The 14162-nt window shown below is 43.3% G+C and overlaps 1 protein-coding gene across 5 annotated transcripts in view; it reads left to right on the forward strand.

Annotated features, from left to right (window-relative positions):
- PRRC2C (proline rich coiled-coil 2C) overlaps positions 1-13582 on the forward strand; it is a 70622-nt gene extending 57040 nt beyond the window's left edge. For 4 of the 5 annotated variants that reach the window (XM_073643123.1, XM_073643125.1, XM_073643127.1 and 1 more), the window contains exons 20-35: positions 680-765; positions 867-1052; positions 1287-1535; positions 1632-1796; positions 1874-1975; positions 3203-3461; positions 3542-3742; positions 3990-4111; positions 4544-4662; positions 4786-5017; positions 5118-5219; positions 6743-6949; positions 8774-8877; positions 9441-9576; positions 10734-10961; positions 11760-13581. In XM_073643123.1, the coding sequence (XP_073499224.1) occupies positions 680-765; positions 867-1052; positions 1287-1535; positions 1632-1796; positions 1874-1975; positions 3203-3461; positions 3542-3742; positions 3990-4111; positions 4544-4662; positions 4786-5017; positions 5118-5219; positions 6743-6949; positions 8774-8877; positions 9441-9576; positions 10734-10961; positions 11760-12047 (2786 nt within the window). In that variant the 3' untranslated portion in view covers positions 12048-13581. Of the gene's footprint in view, positions 1-679; positions 766-866; positions 1053-1286; positions 1536-1631; positions 1797-1873; positions 1976-3202; positions 3462-3541; positions 3743-3989; positions 4112-4543; positions 4663-4785; positions 5018-5117; positions 5220-6742; positions 6950-8773; positions 8878-9440; positions 9577-10733; positions 10962-11759 lie in introns of all 5 variants that reach the window. The other variant, XM_073643126.1, reaches the window with a different exon arrangement.
- The last annotated feature ends 580 nt before the right edge of the window (positions 13583-14162 follow it).

Raw genomic sequence — 14162 nt, forward strand, 5'->3', positions numbered from 1 at the left:
CTTTGTAAGACCATGTTCACACTGTTAATTCTGTCAAAATTTAAGTGCCACTTTGTGCTTAAAGCCTGACCGAATACTGAGATTTCTCATTTAATGGGGTGTCCGGTGGAAGGCTAGGTTAGGTGATATGTTATTGATCAGAAGGGATACGACTACAGCTCCATGCTTAACCACGGCTCCGTTTTTGATGGTGCGTGAGAGCTCTGCTGTCAGCTTTTTCCATCTCTCTATAGAGAATGAATGGAGCCACTGTTAAACATGCGTGCTGCCACTCCTTACTAATGGGGGGATAAATACTCACGTTCTGCTGATCAGTGGGGTATAGCCTAACATGTGGGTGGGTGAAAACCGGGTTTCCTCGGTGAAAACAAGTTATACAAATGAATGTGGCATCCTGTGAATGTCAGCTATCCTGTCAGCTGTTTATTGCTTTCTAACTACTAGTAGCATTAATACCCACAGGGTGTCTCCTTTTCATTTAAGAGGAAATTAGGAAATTCCAGTTTAGGAAGGGCCAGGCAAAGGGGATAAGGGTCCGCTAGACAGCTCACCCCCCGCTTCTCTCATCCTGCTGAGCTTGACTAGAGATCTGATACTTTAGTATTAATGTTTTTGTAAAAATTGAGGAATTGTATCACAAATTACATGATATAGTCATACTTTCTATCTTGCTTTTCAGTGGGACCTATAAATCCTCCACAGCCGCCATCTTCCAGTGCCTGGAATAAACCTCTAACAGGTTTTGTGTCCGCCACCAGTTCTGAGGTACAATCAGCCCACGCTGTAATGCTACCATACACGATGAAGATGGGGTGTATAGATTATGTCGCTCACTTTTAAATTGGGGGGGGGGGATTTCCTTACAGACTTCCAAAAATGGCCAAGATGTTACAGTTGACTTGACAATAGAAGCTATCCAGTTTGGTGCCCCTGCGTCCAGTAACAGTGACAATGAAGGGGCTTCGTCCCTCTCTGAAAAAACAGAATCGCTACCTGAGCCAAAGGAGCAAAGACAAAAGCAGCCTAGGGCTGGCCCAATCAAGTCCCAGAAGGTAATTTCAGTTTCTATATTTTGTTTTTAAGAACACTTAATATTAGCACTTTTGACTTTCCAGTTATTTGCTCTCGGCTCCCATTGTCACTCGTATGGGCAATGCTTGGAATGGAGCGGCAGGTGCATGTGCAATCCGCCATCCCACTATATTGTTACCTGGTGCTAGTTGCCACAATACTGTTACATATTTTATACAACGTTTAGTAATATGTTTTGTAATTTTTTTTCCTAGATACAGGATCTCAATGTAATTCAGAGCAAAGAATATCAGCCAGGCCCTATTGGAAAGGAGCGTTCCTTAAAGAACCGCAAAGTAAAAGAAGTGCAGTCTGAGCCCGAGACTTCAGAAAAGCAGATTCCAAATACCGTTCACACAGCCGAACCTGTCACGACAAAGGACAGTAAAGTGATCACCGAGGTGGCTACTGAAATCACCAGTCGGTTGTCCGTGTCGGCACCTGAATTTGGCACAAGCACGAAGGTACTAAGGAGCCCACCATGTGTGGGAATCACACACATGTATTTGTGTCTATCAGATGGGACTAAATCTGACTAATCATTTTTTTTTATTTGTAAGGAAACTGTAACAGACTACGGCAGCCTATCCAGCGCCCTGCCCAACGCCCTGCCTAATGTCCTGCCCAACGCCCTGCCTAATGTCCTGCCCAACGCCCTGCCTAATGTCCTGCCTAACACTGCATCTGCTGGCAGCTCCAAAATGGAGGCTACTTTGGTTCCTAATGTAAGTTTGGCTGCTGTCTCCTCCAGTTTTTGATTCGACATCTGAAAACTCTCTCTAACCGAACACTGTCATTACAGGTACCCCTCCCTCACAGTCTACCATTATCTCGGAGAGAGACTCTTCAGCAGAGTTCAAGCCTAACTCCTGTCTCCCCTGCCACTGTTGACCTGACTCTGAAGGTACGGAGCATATAGACATAAAGTTACATGTATTACTACAGGTCTAAGGGCTTTATTATCAATGCCAGGAGTCCGCAGGCTATCCACTTGTGCAGTGTGGTAACTATAGTCTGATTTGGCCCCAGTGCAAGATTTGGACCACTCCCCCTCACCATCCTGGTATACAGGTCCCTCATTCTGACCCCATCCTTGTATATATATTCCTTATCCTGGTATGAATGTCCCTTATCCTGGGACCCATCCTGGTATATGTCCCTTATTCTGGGCCCCATCCTGGTATATATATCCCCCATTCTTGTATATATATCACCCATCCTGGTATATGTCTCTTATACTGGGCCCCATCCTGGTATGTATGTTCCTTATCTTGAGCCCCGCCTGGTATAGATGTCCCTTATTCTGGGCCCCATCCTGGTATATATATCTCCCATTCTTGTATATATATCACCCATCCTGGTATATGTCTCTTATACTGGGCCCCATCCTGGTATGTATGTTCCTTATCTTGAGCCCCGCCTGGTATAGATGTCCCTTATTCTGGGCCCCATCCTGGTATATATATCTCCCATTCTGGTATATATATCACTCATCCTGGGCCCCATTGTGGTGTATATGTCCCTCATTCTACCGCTGTTCTTAATGTATAGAAAAACATAAACCATTATACTCTCCTTTTCCTCCTCTCCCTCGCCGTGTCCTCTTCTGAAGCTGGTAGCTGACTCCAGCGTGCAAGTGACGGGAGGGCATGACGTCACATGCATGCCGACATCAGCTGCTGACCTCTGATTGGCCCGTAGCATGTATTGCCTATTGCCGCTCACACACGAGATGGGTCTCTGCGCCGCAATACACTTCAGCTGCATGTGCATCCAGCTGAAGCATTTGCTAGCGTCGGTGGGCCCCCACTTGGCAGACCCGGTCATGGTGGTGATCTCTGCGACCACGGTAGTTACACCTCTGTGCTTGTGTAAGCACACCTCTACTAGATGTTGGAGGCTTGGAGAATGTTTTCTGTGGATACTTGCTGAGTGACTGCAGAGTGTCTACAACAAATCTGCAGTGTGAGTGCCCACCTTCATGCTGTTTGTCAATGAAATTTGCACTTAGATGTTTCAGAATCTGATATTTATGCGATGTCTTTTTCCATGTGATTTTGTCTACTTAGTGTCAAAAGTAATCCAACATGCATGCTGAATTTTATTCTATTTTATGTGTTGTTTTCTGCAGATGGAGTCTGCTCGCAAGGCCTGGGAGAACTCCCCAAGTGTTGCTGAGAAAGGATCCCCAATCACCTCTGCCGCCCCCCCTACCAGCACATCAGGCGTAGGGGCTTCCTCCAATCCCAGCACTGGTGTTGGTAGTATATCTGCTAACAGTGGAAATGCCGGGCCGCCTCCGCCCAGTAGTGTTCCCTACAATTCTTTCTCCAGTGCATCCATGCCGCCTATCCCAGTAGCCTCAGTGACGCCAACTACTTCCTTATCAGGTAATGGGAATTTTCAACTGGTGTTTAGTTTTCTTGTATGGATCTGGTAGATATCATGTACTGATGCTTTCTCCATCTAGGTGGTGGAACATACACAACGTCCTCTCTCAGCACCAAAACAACCACGACTTCCGATCCCCCTAATATCTGCAAAGTAAAGCCTCAACAGCTCCAAAGCAGTAGCATGCCGTCTGCCAGCCACTTCTCCCAGCTTAGCTGCATGCCCTCATTAATGGCACAGCAGCAGAGCCCACAGGTCTACGTCTCCCAGTCGGCAGCAGGTAGACAATGTTTCTTTATTTTGACATTTTTTTTTTTATAGCTTAGATTTTATTTCTCTTATGTAGAATGAGAAAAGGGTTTCTGCTGCAGCAAGAGAAAATGCCGCCTCAGCGCCTCCTGTGTAGGGATGAGTGGACTGGTGGAAGTTCGGGTTCGCCACCTCTACTCCTGTGTTCTCAGACTTGATTACCAGATGTTTTTTTTAACCTTGGTTAATGTTTCTTTTTATGCTATTTCTTGACACAGGGCCGGCTGCACAGATACCTGCTTTCTATATGGACACAAGTCACTTATTTAATACTCAGCATGCACGATTGGCTCCTCCAACCCTAACCCAACAGCAAGGATTCCAACCGGGTCTCTCCCAAGTGAGTTTGTGGGGATGTTTTTGTGTTTATTGTTGCTATAAAGAAATAGAAAAATGAAATAGGTTATCCAGAGTGTACAAATTGTTTGCATTAATGTCATAATAGGAACACACCAATGTATCTTCATTTACAAACATGCCCTGAATCGCCAAACCAGATGCCTGATACGTGGTGCCACGAGTAATGTAATATTCTTGTATATGAGCACACAGGCTCATTTGACCACAGGGCTACCTCTCATCTCTTGCTGGCCCAGTAGAGATGATCAAAGAGATTAACAGCCACCTCATCTAACTAGTAGACCAGCATGATGTCTTTATTCCTTCTCCACGCATGCATGACGCTGGGTCTACTAATCATTTTCGTCATCTGATTGCTTTTGTTAATTTCCAAATCTTTTTTTTTTTTTTTTCCTTTGCTCTTTTTTGTTAGATTCCAATCCCCATCTACGCTCCCCTTCAAAGTCAACACCAGGCTCAGCTCGGCTTAGCACCTGCTCCCCCTGTATCCCAAGCCCAAGAACTGTTTACACCCTCTCTCCAGCCTTACAGGTAGGTCCATCCAGTCCAGCTTCTTACTTACTGGCTCATCTAATGGGGAGCATGGAAATGAGAAGTGAATAGAAACTCAGTATATGACTGCAATATCCTTACATCAGCCAACCTTTTCTGTAGGTCTCAGCAGGCATATCTACAGAGCAATTTGTCTCAGCCTTCCCCGGTTGTCTTGTCTGGCGCTGCCTTACACAATTTCCCTGGAGTACAACACCAGGACCTTGCTAAAGCTCAGTCTAGCTTGGCGTATCAGCAGACCACCAACACTCAGCCCATTTCTATCTTGTATGAACATCAGCTCGGTCAGTCTGGTTTGGGAGGATCTCAACTTATCGATACACATATTCTTCAGGTAAAAAATGAATTTCAGCAGAACAGTGATTTGCTTTATACAATTATTTTTTGGGGGGCTACTTTAAAACACACAACTCATTTTCACTTGATCTCCACAGACACGACAGGGGCTCGGACAGCCGTCTAATCTGTATTCTGGACAGCAGCCTAGTCAGACCAGCTTCTACAACACGGCTCAGTCTCCGACAGCTCTTCAGCAGGTCAGCATCAGCACCACCTTTTGTTCATGGCTTCTAACCGGTCTTGTAGCTCAGCCCCATTGAAGTAAATGTGGCTGAGCTGCCATACCAGGTACACTGCATAAGCAAAGATGTGATGTTTTAAAGGAAATGACAAATCGATTTAAATCTTTCACGACTCTCTGAACCACTATGCAAAGGGATTCATTAGTGATCTGTTTGAAGCAATCTGTGTTTTGAGCGATGTGTGAGTTCTCCTTTGTATAATGCACTCTCACACTGATGCCTTGTAGTGAATAAAGCATGTACAAGGATCCTACTAATATCCCACTATGGACTACTATAGAAATTACTACATTTGCATTGATTTTCTAATCTTTTGGGCAATACGGGGACCATGGGGTTATTAGGCTTGTCTCACTGCTACATAGCTTGTTTTTAAGAAAAAAAACTCTACCTTTCTCTTAAACATAAACCCTTAAGTACATCCTCCTCTGTTTATATTTTTTTGTGCCTCTACTTTTGAAAGTTATACTACCCAGTGATAGTGCTTAGAATGTAAATTTTCTTTTCAGCGTATACCACAAAACTACACACTGGTCGGCTGCAGCCTGGCTCAGTATGTTCTCCTTAGAAGGAGCTTTGTTTCACTTGAACGCTGAAAACTGCATGTCCTTTTCTTTTTATGAGGTGTGCCGGAGCACAGGAAAGCATAAGCGCTGGAGACCCAGAGCTCTGAACCTGACTGTGTTATAGGAGATGCGCTGTTCTGCTATTCTCCAGCGCTCTGACTCTTCAACACTGCCGCTTACCTTTGCTGCTGTGCTCCAGTAGCAGGAAGACTGCGGTAGGAGAACACACTGAGGCAGGCGGCAGTGGGGACCTGCTCTGCAGGCGTTTGCTTTTTCTCCTCTATTCCGCAGCCATGGTTTGATTGTTCAGGGTCAGAAGAGAAAAGGAAAACGCACAGTTCTCTGGTCTATGCCAAGTTGGTTGAAGGGACATTGTATTTTTATTAATAGTGGGAGATTACTTGAAACAGACGAGCACACAAAAAAAAAAACGAATCGGCGGGGTAATGCAAATTGTCAGAGGAACTCCATTTAAATTAAAAAAAATCCAGTATAAGGTCTTAAACTTTTAGCAGTTTTCACAAATGTTCTGGTATCTAAGGGGTAACTTTTTTTCATTGTAGAGTGACATGCCTGGTCTGGCATGCCAATGTGAGGAGTCTAATAAGCCTTGCAATACTCCTCTGGGAACTTAAATATGCAAATTGCCTTTTCAGAGAGGGAGAGGACTTGATCTCTAGTGCCACCTATTGGAAGCAGCAATCCTACAAGTCAATATCGACCTTTTAACAAGCCTTACAATATGACTTTATCCCAAGTCTTGTGGCAAGGCTCGATAGTGACTTAATAGGATTGTTACTTCCAAAATAGGTGGCGCAAGTCTTCTCCCTCTCTGAAGGGGCAATTTTCACACTAATTTTCTGTTAACTTGTATTCTGTATTAGTGAGATTATCTTAACCTTGTACTTCCAGATGACGGTACCTTTGCAAGGATCGCAGCTGTCATTGCCAAACTTTGGTTCTACTGGGGGGCAGCCCCTCATTGCTTTATCTCAGACTATGCCGCCTGCACCTCAAGCGCAACATCAGAGTCTCTCTAGGGCCAGCCAAGTGAGCCAGGCTTACCGTGGCCTGATACCTTCTGGCAGCCAGCATGGAATGATCGCTGCCCCCGGCAAGGTGACAACTACAATTATTCTCTGCCTTTGGATGATTTAAGATTTATATGTATGAGATTTGCATGAAGCACCGTTCAGTTGTATTTGGTGGCATCGGCTTATTCCTCTAGAACTCTGCTACAGAGAAGAGAGGCTTTTTGTCTTCATGTCTACCCCCCAACTGTGTTAGGAAAATATCTAAATATCACATCAGTTTCACAGAGCTAGTCTGATGTAGTCTGCACTTAGTCTTCCAACAGGGGGTCCTGTCAATCATTGAGCAGGACCACCCCCTGGACTCCTAAAAACCTGTATATTATTGTACAGAGCTCCTCCTGCTCTATAACATGGCAGCAGATCAGACTACGTGTTCTTTGTGACAGCTTCGCTTCAATGGAAACTGGTGTATTACTTGGATTAAAAAAAAACATTTGGTGCTTTTATTTTGGTACTGCATATTGAAATACCATATGTTAACATAATAAGCATGGGGCCGCCTGTACTGGATTGTTTGCCTGCTTTGGTCGTGGGATAAGAAGCAATGAAAGTATTAGAAATGATCCGTATAGCTAAACGGAACTGATGCTTAAAGGGCTTGTCCCAGCTCGGCAAATTGTCTCCCATTCACAGAATAAGTGACAATTTGATGATCGCTGAGGGTCTGACTGCTGGGTCCCTTACCAATCCTGACATGCCTTGCTGAAATGGAGCTCACCTGTTTCTGCCAGGCCCATAGATAGTAAAGCGGTGGTGCACATGCATGGCCCTGCAGAGCATTTCACAATCCCAGTCTCTGGATGGGTCGGGATCCCTGTATCCCACTGTGTGGCGTTCAGTAGTGTAGCTTGAAATTATACATTTTGTCTTTTAATATTATTAAAGAGTAACTGCACTTTCAGGTCACTTTTTAAACTAAGCGGTCATATGCACACCTGCATTTTTTTTGCAGTTTTTACCCTGTGCATCAGCAGTTTCCATTGTTTCTCTCTGATCTCGTCTCCCTCCAACTCCTCCCCTCTCCATAGACTTCAATTGGCAGGAGATGTAATTTGATCCCTCACTGCAGACAGATTTGTAGACCGATTTAAGCAGTACTAGAGAACAAATGATCAGTGCAGGAGACAGAAAGTGATACGCTAAGAAGGAAGTAGATTTTTCCTACTATATTACAAAGTTCTGTTAATTTGTACTAACTGATTTATGGGAAAAAAAAATGTAGTTACTCTGTAAATTGAATGTCCTCACAGCAGCAACTTTAGACATTTGCAATCACAAATGTATCTTTAAAGGGGTATTCCCATCTCCAGGATCCTATTATATGTAGTAGGAGTAATAATAATATTAGCAAATACCTCCAATTAGAAATGGTTATGACCACTAGTAACTAACTCACTATATCATTGGTTATAACCATGGATCCCTAAGCTACTGCAATGCCCTGTACGTGGGGTAAGTGACATAGCGAATCAGGAGAACTATACTACATTTCTAATTGGAGGTAATTGCTAATATTACACCTACAACATATTCTGGAAAAACTGATCTCTTGTTTCTAATCTAATCTTGTAGTGCCTCTTTAATTGTCAATTTGTATTAGTATTGAGCACTTGGACTTCTTTGTCACATGTAGTTTTCTTCTTCTGGCCGGCTCTTCCAGCCTTGCTCACTTGGTTGCACTAACTCCGTGATTTCTATTACTGTATACTGGGAATCAATAGTATAAGAGTGTAGAAATACATGTGCTGAAATGTCACCAGAAGTAGTCACACGTCCTCTCAGATCGTCCCGTCATGTCTGTTATCTGTTGCTGTTGATTATTATCATGACTATATCTCCTTTCGTATAGGTGACTGAGATAGATCTTAAGCCTTATGTCAGTGGTTTGGACCATGGCAAGCCTGGTACCCCACCTGTAGGAAGGAGCACTACACCTACTTCCAGTCCTTTTCGGTAAGCTTAGTCCCATTTTGTCCTATAATAGCTGCATTAGCCTTGAGCGGTTTGCACATTGATGTAATTTACATAACAATGTAACTCTTGAAAGGGAATCTGTCACTAGGTTTTTTTCCTACCCCTTCTGACAACAAAATGATATAGCAACAGAGACCCTGATTCCAGTGATGTATCACTTACTGGGCTGATAAAACTCTTGGAATGCTGAGCTCTGTATAACCCCTCCCCACCAATGATTGACAGCTTTCTGTGTACACTGTTTCTGTATGCACTGCATAGGCAGGAAGATGCCAATCAATGGTAGGAGCGGTGTTATGCAGAGCTCCTGAATATGCTTGACTACCTGGCATCTGGTTTACTAGTCCTCTTAAGATAATCTCCTGCTGATAAAACTGTATCAAACTACTGCAAGCAACCCAATAAGGGACACATCACTGGAATCCGGGTCTATGCCCTCTACATTATGCTGTGCTCAGATTAAGTGGTGACAGATTCCTTGTAGATACATTGCATTACTTGTATAGCCTGCATTATAATCCATCATTTGTCTCTCTCTCTAGGACAAGTTCAACTAGCCCCAATAGCCAGTCAAGTAAAATGAGCAGCTTGATTTACCAGAAACATCAATTTCCTTCATCAGCAGCCAGTGTAAGAATGGGTCAGCCACCGTTCGCCACACCACAGTTCCCTCCTCAGGTAATAAAAATCGAAAATATTTCTTTTTGTCCCCTCGAACATTCACTTTGTGTGTCGTTTGCAGGTTTTGTATTAGATTTGCCACCTATTTCACTCTATTAACGGGTGAAAATCTGCAGAATTTCACAGACCAGTGGCCATGCTGTGGGTGTGTTACTGTCTAGTCAAATCTTATACCACCCAATAGTAAGACACACTTGGGAAAGCTTTCATGTGTGGTACAGTCTCCAGGCAACCCTGATTATATCCTTGAGAAATTATTACATCTGAAAAATTGCATTTTGGATAATTAATCATGACCTAAATTAAAGGGGTTGTCCACTTCCCGACCAACTAAATTTTTCAATCACTATATCTCACCCGTGTAAAATAATAGCTGATACTCTCCTCCGGTGCGGGCGCCATTTCGACAGTGGTGGCACCGGGTTTCCCGCAAGCCCTGCCGCCAATCAGCAGTCGCTATTCTCTCATTACCTTCAGACAAAACTGACATCCGGAGGAAGTCAGACAGCAGCAGCTCACTTCTTCCTCCAGTTTTGTCTAAAGGAAGTGAGCGTGAAACAGCCAGATTGGCTGCAGGGCTGACTTGACATAATATCATGAGAGCATCGGGAGAGCCAGTGCCGTCAACTCTAGAATGGCACCTGCACCATAGGTGAGAATAGGATGTTATTATTTCACATGATGGAATAAAGTGATTGAGAAGGGGGATGTCTAAGCAGTGAACAACATCTTTAAATCCAACATGTATGACCATTGCTTCCACCATTTTATGCAATCAGTGGAGATTGGGGGGCATCCCCATAGACAATAGATAGTCACCACTACCTTCACACATCAGTGTGTCATGAACCGGCTGCTTATCCCCATCCTGAACTCGGCAGCATCATAGGAGAGCCACGGCCCATACTATGACCTACAGATGTGTGAGTCCACTATTCCTTCTCGTGTTAGAGAAACCGATTACCTTTATGCTGCCCACTCCGGCTTATAGAGGGGTCACTAGGAGGGTCTCCTCTTTATCACATCACCTTATGAGGTATATGGGAAAAGATTATCTTCTGAGACCAAGTTTGCCGTTGTCTGGGTATCGTTTCTATTTTTACACTATTACCTGCCTATAAAATAGGAATTTCTCTTACCTTTCTCCCTTTCAGATATTGTCGCAACCTAATCTTGTTCCACCAATGGTCCGAGGACCGCATCCAAACACGTTCCAGCCCCCTGTTCAGCGTCCACCTATCCCACTGACCAGCCAGATGCCCCCTCAGATGCCCACAGGCCTAATGAACCATCCTCGCCTTCATCATGTGTCCCGAGCCCCTCCTATTCCACCTTCTGGTGTGCGAGTTAATGCAGCAATAAGGGCGGAGCAGGATCTAAAGGTCAGTTTGGTCTCTGGGATGAGATTTCATGCGCCACTTAGTATTAAAATGTATCCGGGATTAGTAGACTTGATTTCTGTATACAGCTGAACTCTCACTCCTCCTATATATGCTGCCTTATGTCTTAAAAGTAATGTCACCAGGTTTTTTGCCACCTAATCTGAGCAACATAATGTAGCGACAGAGACCCAGATTTTAGCAATGTCACTTATTTGGCTGCTTGCTGTAGTTTTGATTCAATCACTGTTTTATTAGCAGGAGATTATCATTTGAGGACTTGTAAATCTGCTGTCATGTAGTCCAACCATGACCGACCAGTGACTGTCAGCTTTCTGCCTATGCACAGTGTACACAGAACGCTGCCAGTCAGTGGTGTGGGCGGGGTTATACAGAGAACTAGTACACCTGTGGCACATATAACAGTGATTTTATCAAAACTGCAGCAAGCAGACGAGTAAGTGACACATTTCAAGAATTGGTGTCTCTGATGGGGTAGCAAAAACCTGGTGACAGATTTCCTTTAAAGGGGTTGTCTAACGGATGTCAGAGTTGAGTCCCGAACATGGGGATCCTCTGAGTGGTTTCAGCTCATCGATTCGTTACAATGACGGCCATCACCTGAATGGCTGCCGGTATGTAACGCTGTGTTTCTGATCTCAATGCTTCGGTTAATAATATTTTCACTTTCAGCTTTGCAGAAAAGCGGTCTAATGAAACATATGCATGAATATACCTTGGCACATCTTAATTTATGGGACACGTCTTTTTTTCCCCCTTTTTTTTCTCCTTTCCCTTAAGGCAAAACAGAGAGCTGAGGTCTTGCAGTCGACGCATCGCTTCTTTGAACAGCAGCAGCAACATCAACAGAGCAAACCCGTGATCCCTAAACCTCCGAAAACGGCGCCAGGCTCCTCCAAGCCTTCAGACATCATAGCAGAGCCTTCAATGATCTCTCCGGAGAAGGCAGAAGACAATTCTACCGTCTCTGTTGCCATGTCGCAAGCTACGGTACCGACCACCACAAAACCCATCAGAACTGGACCAATAAAACCTCAAGCCATCAAAACGGAAGACACCAAATCCTAGAGATGGCCCGGCGGCTGGTTACCTTCTAAGCACTACACTTAGGTGTATGGATAAGGTTTTCATGGTTTACTGAAGAACGCAGGAGTGAAGTCAGCGGGTATAGTTAGCTGATGCGACCGGTGAATCCATCCTTTCAGCATTTCAAGACATGAAACGTAGATGACTCTGGGCACAGTTGGCTCGGAGTCTTCTGCTTTCTACTAGATTTGTCTGTGACTACCGATTGCGGCATAATGCTGGCATTTAGTATTTTCAGTGTAATATATGGGAAAGCTCACACTGTATATGATTCATTAGAAACACTACCTGGCAGTTCTTCTCAATACCCCCCAATAAACCAGAGCGAGCTGAAGTGCAACTTTCTCATATATGTACACCCAAACACGCTTTATGGTCTTGTTTAGGGTTACATAGCCGGCTTCATCTCTCGCCCGCTCTTCGCTCTCCTAATATTTGGCTCTTCTGTGTTGTGCCCTTGATTACAAGACATTTTCCTTAAATGCTTTAGGGTTTCGCACAGACTTGACTCTAGAGAAAAAGGGTGCATGCGGTCTAAAAAGTTGCAAGCAGAGTTTGACATTGTACAATCAGGCTCCTCTAAGGTCATTAATATATGGTCAGTTGTGTAGAAAAGAGGCCTAGCTTCATTTTATTTTCCCCTAACCAAGCCATGGTAGAAGAATGGAAACCATGCCAATGTCGCTGCTGTCGTTTCAACAATATCAGTCTATACTGTACCTTTAAGATCTAACTTCTGTGACTTTTTTTTCCTGTTAAAGTGAGATCATATACAGCAAACCTTTTTGTATAAATAGGGACGCAGGAGTTTTACTTCTGTACTGGACAAGACAACTGTACATTATAAGATATCTTGTAAATGCAGCTATGTTGTGGTAAAGGTGTTCTTATTAAACTTAAAGAAAAAAATATTTTGCCCAATATAAGGGTTTTGCTTTTTGTTTTGTTTTTTTGTTTTGTCAGAGCTATCAAGAACCCGAAAAGACAAAATGATATAAGTGTATAAGGAAGGAATTCAGATTAAAGGGATGTTATACACTAATTGTGGGCCAGTCATTAAGGAGGTACGGCCCTTTTTAAAGAATTATTGACTGTATTTATCCACTAGTTCGGACTGTTACTACTTCTACGGCCAGTCATTTCCGTTTAGTTATTTGACCATCTCTAACCGAAATGTTAAGTAAAAGTTACAGGTGAATTTTCTACTTGCCCTGCTGTACAGAAGAGTCGTAGACCGAGAACGAGCTGCAGTTTAGTTGTATGTTTCTTTCTTTTTTTTTCTTTTTTCTTTTTTTTAATATAAATATATATAAATATATAAATACTATTTTTTGTTTTGTTTTTTTTTCTTTTTAGCTGTTTTGTCATCTTTTTGCAATGGGGATAGTGCAGGTTTCCCACCCATCTTTTTGGCTTTGTACAGAATTGACAGCCACTCTTAGCCCTGCTGTGTTGAGAGAAAGAAAGCGAAATCTGTTGTATGAAAATATGTGAGGTCTTTACTTTATCCAGGTTTGATTACAGGAACTAATAAAGTATTCTCTAAATATATTGCTGCTTGTCATGAATGAATGTTGATTTTTTATCTAGTAGAAATAATGGCGTGTAGTGGTCCTCTGATCAGCGCCAGTGAATATATAGGTTTTACCATAGAGGTCATGGTACAGGGTGCCCCTAAAGTCTGGACACACAGGAATTCTCATTAATAGAATGAATGTGCTAAAATTGACAGCAATGTGGATTCATTACACTGAGTTCACATGAATTTTGCAAAGCGCGTTTGCATTGCAAATGATGGAAATCGTATTGAAGTTATTTAATATTCCAATTGAATAAAATGTTAATTTCATTTCTTGAAAATATGTATTTTGCCTGTGTGTCCAGACTTTAGGGACACCCTGTATAATTGAGGGGAAAAAAATTCCCTTCATGCGTTCGATTTTCTTTTGAGAAACCTCCATTATCTGATGGCGAATAACGACTCAAGATTGTAGTTTAGAAGGAAGTATGCATTTACCGATAGGAAACGCTCTCCTATCATAAGGGCAGAGCAGGATGCTCGTTGGGCGAGAGGTCGTTGATGGAAGTCTACATTCT

This window comes from Phyllobates terribilis, unplaced genomic scaffold (genome assembly GCF_046119375.1).
Source record: "Phyllobates terribilis strain yellow unplaced genomic scaffold, ASM4611937v1 Scaffold_8__6_contigs__length_399053987, whole genome shotgun sequence".
In the NCBI taxonomy this organism is placed as follows: domain Eukaryota; kingdom Metazoa; phylum Chordata; class Amphibia; order Anura; family Dendrobatidae; genus Phyllobates; species Phyllobates terribilis.